Source organism: Dendroctonus ponderosae, unplaced genomic scaffold (assembly GCF_020466585.1).
Source record: "Dendroctonus ponderosae isolate FM_Combo_2020 unplaced genomic scaffold, Dpon_F_20191213v2 Dpon_F_20191213_3, whole genome shotgun sequence".
In the NCBI taxonomy this organism is placed as follows: Eukaryota; Metazoa; Arthropoda; class Insecta; order Coleoptera; family Curculionidae; genus Dendroctonus; species Dendroctonus ponderosae.
This window is the reverse complement of record NW_026018508.1, coordinates 10,268,383-10,277,783: the sequence shown is the minus strand read 5'-3', so window position 1 is coordinate 10,277,783 and position 9,401 is coordinate 10,268,383. Positions and strand designations below refer to the sequence as shown.

General features: G+C 33.5%; 1 protein-coding gene across 1 annotated transcript; it reads left to right on the top strand.

Moving 5' to 3' along the window:
• The first annotated feature begins 6,252 nt into the window (after positions 1-6,252).
• Positions 6,253-9,401, top strand: LOC109535802 (twist-related protein 2). Its single transcript, XM_019901807.2, has 2 exons — positions 6,253-7,370; positions 7,647-9,401. Exon 1 carries the CDS (start codon positions 6,520-6,522, stop codon positions 7,267-7,269), a length of 750 nt encoding a protein of 249 aa, XP_019757366.1. The 5' UTR covers positions 6,253-6,519; the 3' UTR covers positions 7,270-7,370; positions 7,647-9,401.

Here is a 9,401-nt window from a genome sequence, read left to right as displayed (position 1 = left end):
ACCATTACACAAAAGACTCAAAGAACACCAATCATACATAAAAAACAGAGAATATCATAAATCACACATTTGTCAACATGCATTTGATAATTGCCTTAAATTCAATGGAATAATTCCACAATTTTAACAAAAGAACAATCCACAAAAAAACGTAAAATTAAAGAAAGCGCACTAATTTTACTAAATCAAAATAATTGTGTTGCTTCATGTTCATTTAATTTAAGTCATTCATGGTTACCTATGCTAAAATCTGATGTAGATCAAAGAAACATACACCCAAATTAAATTTACACCAAAATTATTAATTAACATTACCTTTATTAATTTAAACAATGAGATTAAGTCAAAGTCACATAACTGACAATTTGCACAGACAAATTATCAGAGCGAATTTTCATTTATTGTATTATCCTACTATTGTTACACAATTTATTAACATACTCCTTTTTAGGTTCATTTAGGTTCTTTTAATAACGATAGCAGAAAATAGCTATCGAAACGTCAAGGTAATTTTCCAAATTAATTTCTCTACTAATTTGAATTTTCTCTTACAGCTTGAGCCTAAGTGTGTCGCAGGATACCCTCTAGGTGATAGTTCTTGATTACTTTGCGATAAATAATTCGTTCTTATTGCGAAATAGGAGCACTATTTATAAATCTGTAATAAAAGACGTGAAGAAATTCTGTCTTTTTTTAATTTTTGAGGCGAAATACCCAAAAAGAAGTTTGTAAAAAATGAATCCGCCTCAACAATATAGAACTTATCTAAAACTTTGGTACATTATCAAAAAACTAAAATAAAACAGAACAAATAGCAAGAAAATAGTAAAAAAATCATTTTTGTTCGTCGTGGTCTGAAACCATTCGTAGAACAAAGTCCTCCAGGTTTTTATCTGCGTCTTCAATGACCAATTCCATTTTACTAAGAATTTTTTTTTTATTTAATTTTCTTTGCTTCGCTGATTTATAGTATTCGTGATAGTAGAATTGGTCGAATTAAAACAACAGTTGGATGAAATTATGGACTATATCGTTCGGAATCTTAAAAAAAAAATAATAATCAGAAATAAAAACATGAGCGTTTTTTGGTTCTTCAATAAGAGCAAAGTTTTCTTAGATTTTTAAGATTTTCATTGCCTAATAAAACTGACCTTGTTTGGCGGCAATGGGAATCAAGTGAACATGAAAACTTTGGCCTCCAAGACATTTTTTCTTTTGCTTCCAACACAAGGTTTCTTCGCTCACTGATACATTACATACATAAAATTATGTAATTCTTAGCACATTTTTTACATTTTTGTGCCGCTTATATGCTATTCTTATTATACCAATCTTTTGACAAAGATTTAAATATTTTATATTAATATAAAAAAGGGAATCAAGTGAACATGAATCCTTTGGCCTCCAAGACATTTTTTCTTTTGCTTCCAACACAAGTTTTCTTCGCTCACTGATACATTACATACATAAAATTCTGTAATTCTTAGCACAATTTTTACATTTTTGTGCCGCTTATATGCTATTCTTATTATACCAATCTTTTGACAAAGATTTAAATATTTTATATTAATATAACAGAAAAACAAAATATTCACTACAAATCTTGCAGTTCATTCAACAACCGTTACATCATCTCTGTTTAAATTGGACAAACCTTATGGTTCTTCCACACAAATAAATTTAATGAAACTTCCTTTGAATTCGGAGTCATCCCGGAAATAGTACTGTAATGTATACGACCAGTCAGTCATCGTTGGAACTGAAATAATTCGACTTAAAGTTAAAGTTCATTTTCAAAATCCAGTTGTTTGATTGGCGCCACGGTTGACCAGCAAACTCCCACTTTTTTTAGCTCCCCACTTTTTATCAGCCTGACTGATTTGTTCTCAATCTGCCAATCCCAACTTATGGTTTGTAAAAACTGCGCTGTTTATTTTCGTAATTATAAATGAGTTCGTACATATGTTCATCCCATAATGTTTGTTATCATTTTGATGAAAATTTAATCATAATTGACTACAGACTCTGTTTTCATTGGAAGAACATTGAAAAAAGATTGTTTTTAGTAAAAGTTTTTGTGTAAATTTATTTTATATGGGTAATTTGCATCAGAATTTAGAGCGCTTGGATCAACAGAATTTGCTTAAGTGGTTCATTCAGGAATTGATAGTCAATTTTTAGAATTCGATCCATCCCCTACTGAGAATCCTCGTCCATTTCTTTTATAAAATCTCCAGCCAGAATTCTTTTGCGATTCGGTAATAAAGCTGTTTCATTAACATCTGACAGAATCACAAGTTTCAGGAAGTTAGTGAGTTTCATAAAATATTTGTAATTGAAGTTCATATTCCGTTGGTTACGGTACAAATACAATAAATTGTAAAACACTACAAACGTGTTGAACAGATAATTAAAAAAGCTTTGAACTCTTTGATGTTTGAACCGTTGGGAATTCAGAATTACTCAGAAAGACTCAAATACCGCAACGGACACTTTGTATTACATTTTTGTCACTTTTCAATTTGGTTTTAAAATTGTCCTCAAACTGTTTCTGCATGCGTTGTTATCAACAAGGAGATTTAATATAATGATTTTTGTTAAACCTACTTTAAATAATGGGTTTTAATTATGTGTAGATGCTGAAATATTAGATGATTCAGTGTAAACCATAAAAGCTTCAAATCCAGCTAAAAATAGGCACATTCAATTTTCCCATGTACAAGATAAATAGACAACGGGCGACCCTGTTTATGACGTCGGAACGTCAACACTAGTGATACCAAAAAACTAGACAGTTAATGCCTGTACTAATTTAATAGAAAAACAAACTTAGAGCCTGTTGTTTTTACTGACAACGTTCGCAGTAAGCTATTTCGAAAGAAACGATGGGAGTTTTCATTAACTACCGGATTTGGGATTAACAGCAGTCACTTCCTGAAGTCTTCGTTGACTTTTTTCATTTGAACCTTTTGTCTTTCTTCGTTAAGTGGAAATTATTTGTTATTTAAATGGCAATATTTTCATATGCTGCTCTAAGCTGTAGGCGACAGCTGCTGCTAAACAGGTGTCTGCAGACCCACCGTGTGTTCCCAGTTTTTTCTTACTCCAACAACAAATATGGGAAATCGGCATTTCAAAATTTGATATGAAACATGCCGCGTCGAGTAGTTGGGTCCGATGAAAGTTCTCCCACTGGGAGTTTTGATAGGACGCCAACTTTGAACTTTGAAGATACCGCAACTAGCGATAATGAAAGCTCAAGTGTATACTTACAACATTTTATTCATTTCTCGCTTTGAATTTTTCTTTATGTTTCGTGCTTTCTCTTTAATTTATTCAATTAATACACTTTTGGTTGTTCAGCATAAACCTTTTGAAACATCCTGACTAATTTGTTTCAAGTTTTGTCAAAGCGTCTTTCAAGACGATAACTCTTGTGTAAATTTTCTTTCTTGGTTTTGGCACAAAAATACTACAGTTTTTATTTTCAAATTGCGACGTTCTCCTGTAATGCATATTCTCTTCTTTATTGTTTTTCCTCATCTAACATCTACTAAAGGTGCATACTTTATATTGCTGTTATTATGAGCAATTCCGTAATATAAATTTAAACAAGTTTATATCTGCATACATATTTAAACATTTCGAAAAAATATATTTGAAAATCTCGTATTGAGCTTCCAGAGCTATGAAAATAGCAAATCACAAATAAATTTTTGATTTGTAAATTGAGACTGATGGCCAAACTTACATGGAGATAAATCATTAAATGAAATGGAAAAAAATAATTAAAAACTCAAAAATCTATTTGTCAATATATTAATTAACTAACAAAATGACCCAGATTAAAAATCATGTTTCATAATTGCGCAATAATTTCTTTACTACTAGCGTCCTCAAATTTTCAGTTTTCACTCCAGATTTATGTTCCACAGCTTAGAAAAATGTTGGAAACCCAATTGTCTGAACAATTACAAAAACACTTCTATAAAATTGATTATCTAATAATGTGTGTTAAGATTTCTTAAAATTATCTAGACAGGCGGTGAATATTAGTTTCAGACTTACAATATTCTCATTATCATTTTCTTAAACCTATTGGATTTCCCTTTAGTTTAATTTTTGCTACTTTCAATGTTTTTTTCTGCTGGCTCCTATGTCATGTTATATGTTTTTAACATTATTTACAAGCAATTAATAGACAACACATTTAAACTTTATTTTTGAACACAAATTTACATAGAACTAAGGAAATACTGTTTGAAAATATACCTTCAGTTTGCAAGATCAGAATTATGGCATGTTTACTTTACTATTTTTTTGCAGAAAAAAAGGCCAAACGGTTTAGTTTTATGAACCTATTAACAAACCTTAAATAAATATCGACAGCAAAAATATGAAAATCCCATTTTTTGGTTTCCTCTGATTTAATTTTCCGGATTTGTTCGTCACACAACACCCTTCGGCATCAATACTCCGATTAAAATTATTATTTTCCTTATTTTATCCGCTATATATACAGCCATCCAGTGAATATTATCCAAGCTCCAAAACCTAAATTCATAAAACATTTTGGTACACCTTTGATATTCCTTTGCACAACAGATATCAAAGACGAGTTTGCTTTTAGTAGCGCCAAACACAAACAAAGAAATATTTTTAAATAAATTATTCCGCTGCGATTTGAATGGTCATGTCGTAAAATAAACCGAAATAAAAACGCCGTTTGTTTACCGGACTATGAAAAACACTGAACTATAACTCTTTCTAATTGAGGTTTTTAGTGTCTTGATAGACGAATGTTCTTGTCGTCGGAATTTATAGAATTGTATAACTTTAGTCAGATTGGACATGGAATGGTCCTGCCAACTGATTAATATGTATGTATGTACTTGGAAAATGTAGGGTTTCACGGCCCAAAATAAACTCTTACAAAATATGTAAATAAATTCTCCAGAATCCTGAATTGAGCAAAGTGCATATTTTTCAGGACCAATTTGTCTGAACTTTTTTATTCAAAGGCGAAATAGATGCCTTGAAGAAAAAGTGGTAATTTCCGACAGGCTTCTTGTTTTTATGAAATAAGAGTGTTAAGAATCTGATGTCAATGACGCTCCAGTTTGCATCAAAGGTTTTTACTTACTCACGGAATAACAACAAGTAAGATTGAATTGATTTTTTATGTGAAAAAATGCGTACAATCTGAAAATCAATGCATCCAGATACTCATACACAATATTCTTTGAATAACTCCGGAGGAAAGATTCAAGAGGGGTTAAGTCGGGGCTATTAGGGGGCCATGGGAAAAGACCGGCTCCTCCATATCCGATATTAAAAATATCATTTTAATTTAAAAAAAGTGCTACCGGGCGAACGTTAGGGGTGGATAAAATAACTGTAGTTTAATAATTGAAAATTTAGTAGATGTTTTAAGAAACGACTAGTACTGATTTCTAGGATCCATTTTAGCTTGTTACGTCGAATTGCGGCGATGAAAAAATTGTAATTTTAAATAGAATTTGCACATCTTGTACAGCGCTCTCTTCAATCTGCTTAGAAAATGTTAACGGATTCTATGTTTTTACCCCGAAAAACCTCCCGATATGAGGTTTGCAAAATAATTTTTGTCGATTTTTTTATCTCAACTTTTACGCCCTGTATTTCGACAACCGTCCACTTTTGGATTAGACAAATGAGATTAAATCACCATGTTTTCCCCCCAGGAATCTGTGGTAGGATTTTGACAGACACCCTGTATATTTATGAAATGAGGGCAAAAACTCCGCCGATCTGTATAAGGGTTTTTAACTCCAGATTAATGAAAAACAAGTAATATTGAACCCATTCAGTCTTTACCACTTTTGGCAAAATTTTCAAACACACAAATTATTTAGAAGATGGTGTTAATCCATATGAGAAACCGCCTGTACATCATAAGCTTTGAAATGGAAATTACTGCCTTTCTTTATAAAATGACTGGACATTTTTTCTCTATTCTCTTCAATTGAAAACCCTCCAGATAATCTGGGAATTTCCGGCCAACGTTCGTCGTTCTATGCTGAAATCGACTGGGTTTTTCCCGCTTTACACCCCCTACCAAACTTGCATTTGGGCAAAACCTTCGTCGGTCTACTAGTGACTAGTGAATAGTGATAGTGAAGTTGTGAAGCGAAAATACTTGCACATATTTATTTTCAAACAAGGATTTCACCGTCTTATTGCTACTTAATCTACGGGCACCTAGTTTTGAGCGGCGGCCTTTGAAGGTATTCATTTCTTGGGATATCGGAAAGTCTCAGAGGATTTATTCAAGATGAACTGCGAATATTTGAAAGAAAAGGACGGACAAAACTCTATGAGATGGGATGTTCTGCCATTTCATTGGTGGAGTTGGCATCCCGATGTCTCTTTGCAGCAGGATACGGACGGTACAGCGCATCCAGTGTTAAAACGCCGGTATTTTGGCCGATATTCCCGCGCGTCGGGTAAAATTTCGCTTTAATTATAGAATCCGCTGAGATGTTTGAGAATCATAGTGAACCTTTGTCTCCGGCCTCTTCATCCGATTACGATCAGTACTCATCAACGAAACTAACGGATTTAACGAATTCACACGAAAAATATCTGCCTACAATCCACCCGAATCTGGACGACACCAAAAGTGCTTTCAATGTTTTCCGTTCCCATCGTGGCTCCCCAACTCAGCCCCCTTATGGAGCGAACATGGATAAGTATTTCATGGACTACCAGAATGGGTCTTATATTCATGACCAGCCAGTGTATCCAGCTGCACCTTATCTTCAGTATCCGGGTATGTACATTAAGCAAGAGCCTGCTGAGGAGCCTCAACTGCTAAAAACCCGCATCTTAGCGCGAAAGCGAAAAAGCGTGGATTCGGACGATGAAAATTCAATCAACGGAAAGTCAAAAAATCGACGAAAAGTCCCGCAGAGTTTCGAGGAAATCCAAAATCAGCGAATAATGGCCAACGTGAGGGAAAGACAAAGAACTCAGAGTTTGAACGAGGCCTTTGCCAGTTTGCGAAAGAGCATTCCGACGTTGCCTTCGGACAAATTGTCCAAAATCCAAACTCTAAAGCTGGCAGCCAGATACATCGATTTTTTATACCATGTTTTATCTACATCATCAACGGAAAATCCGGGCGACAGCGATGTTCTAGGAAACGTGTGCTCGTATACGGCCCACGAAAAACTCTCCAGGGCTTTTAGTATGTGGCGAATGGAAGGCGACTGGAACAATCAGTTATAAAAAAACGAACAAAAAGAAATCAGTGAGTTAAGTTAGGAATATCAACAAGGAGCCAATGAAACTGTGCAACTAATGTTAGTTTACTTTTAGCAACAATTCTGGTAAGTTGCAGTGGTTTTGGGTTTTTTTTCTCATTTCAGTCAATGTAGATAGGTAGAATGACGACAAATGGAAATAATTCATTTCAAAAGCTGTGCTTTAAGCGTTTTTTGAACCGATTTTCATCCAATCACACACTTTTCAGGCTGTGTTACTGAGGAAACCTCGCTTTTTAAATTGATAAAATTTCACGCAAACTCTGTGCAACTAATTTTGCACATTCAACTCCAGCAATTTCACGTTTGGTTGCATTATTTGAAAAAATGCCCTTTTTCTAGCTTACGTGCCATTCTCCAACTAAAAGAGAATACGTCGTATGTGATGTAATGGAAATTTCGCTGGTGATAAATGCAACCATGGAAAAACCCTTCGAGCCGTTGACAAAACGACCGCTTTTTGGATATTCCAGGCGGACGTGGCCTGGACTCTACATAAATATTATTTGCTGTTTTTATTTCTAACATTCGAATGGACTACATGGACTCTGTTTCAAAAAATCTCAGGCTTATTATAACGTGTAAATGTTTCAACTTGGTTTAACGATTTGAATAATGAAATGCTTAAAATTGTGAAAACTAGCCAAATAATTGATCAAATGCCTGTTTCGTTAATTACTTAAAATATATGAAAGAATATATAAATGAAGATATCCATTCGCTGTTAGTGTTGTAAAAACCGCAAATAACACGTGGTCGGTTAAGTTAAGTAGCCGTTTTGATAATGTGAATCAACTTTCCGGATATTCTAATGCCTTACAAATTTATTAGACATACAATTTAATTCTTTGAAGCAAGCAAGGAATTTACCAAACTGCAAATTAAATAAATTTTTCGCTTTTCCAGTCGGATTTCGGATTTTTACCCACATTGTGATTCTTATTAAAATACCATAATAGTTTGCAATATTTTAGGCCTAAAAAGGTGCATTTTCGAGAACAATTTTTACAAAAACGACCTGGGTTTTTTATCTACGCCCCATTCATTGTCCCTTTCCGATTCTTTATATTTTACTTATCTAATTTAAATATACTTATGTACACTACCTAGGTAGATAGATTACAATTTTTTAAATTCATAAACGTATTTTGCTAAATTTATTTGATAGCAGATGAAGCGGTTACACCGTACATTTGGAAATCCCCATTTTATTGAAATTTTTATTACATGCTTGGGGTTGGCTCAAGTTGGACCGTGGGTTTTTCCCGCTTTAGGGTCGGCCCTTACCTGAGCTGCACCTACGATACGATTACCGGCCGGACATTCTTCAAATATATTACGTTTCTTAAACTTTATGACAATCAAGTTTTAAATGCAAGTAAAATACATTTTTCTCGTATCTGGGAAAAGACTTATTTTTTCCTGTTTGTGTTTTTTTTTTAGAGAAATAATAAGCGTTTTCTGATAATGCAATCTATAAGCAGTGAAATATCACAGGAGAAACTTGGTTATTTAATTACAAAATTATCACTTCTTTCTCTGATCATTTTTCCTCGGGAAAGTCTCGATCTGCGACTTTACAGTACGAAAACCCCAATTTTAAGTCCTGGTATTACAACTTCAACTACTCAAATAACCGAAACAATATTAAGTTCTTTTCGCATTGAAACTCGTGTTTAACTTTTTAGTTTCATTTTACGGTTTTTCRATTATTGTTGACATTTTTCAAATGAGRAATTTTGGGTTCGAAAAATCGGCACRCCAATTTGAAAAYATTTTCACTGACGCTTCAATGTGGCCGTTTGCATGTATCTATTCAAATTCGCAATTTCCWCGCCAACCTTATAAAATGTTTGTTCGATACATCATTCAGACGTTTYTTAATTAAATACTTAACTTACATAAAAAAAAAGCTGAATGTTCTGAAACACGTGGTCGACCAATCATGGCATTGAAGGCAAAATGCGTTTTATGCCCAAGCCATTAAAATGCTGTTGCATTAAYAAATAATGGATAKTTTAAAAAATTWATTAATTAAAGCATTGAGTTAGTGTGCATTTGAAAAAAATTATATTTTCTCAGTGATTCGATAATTAT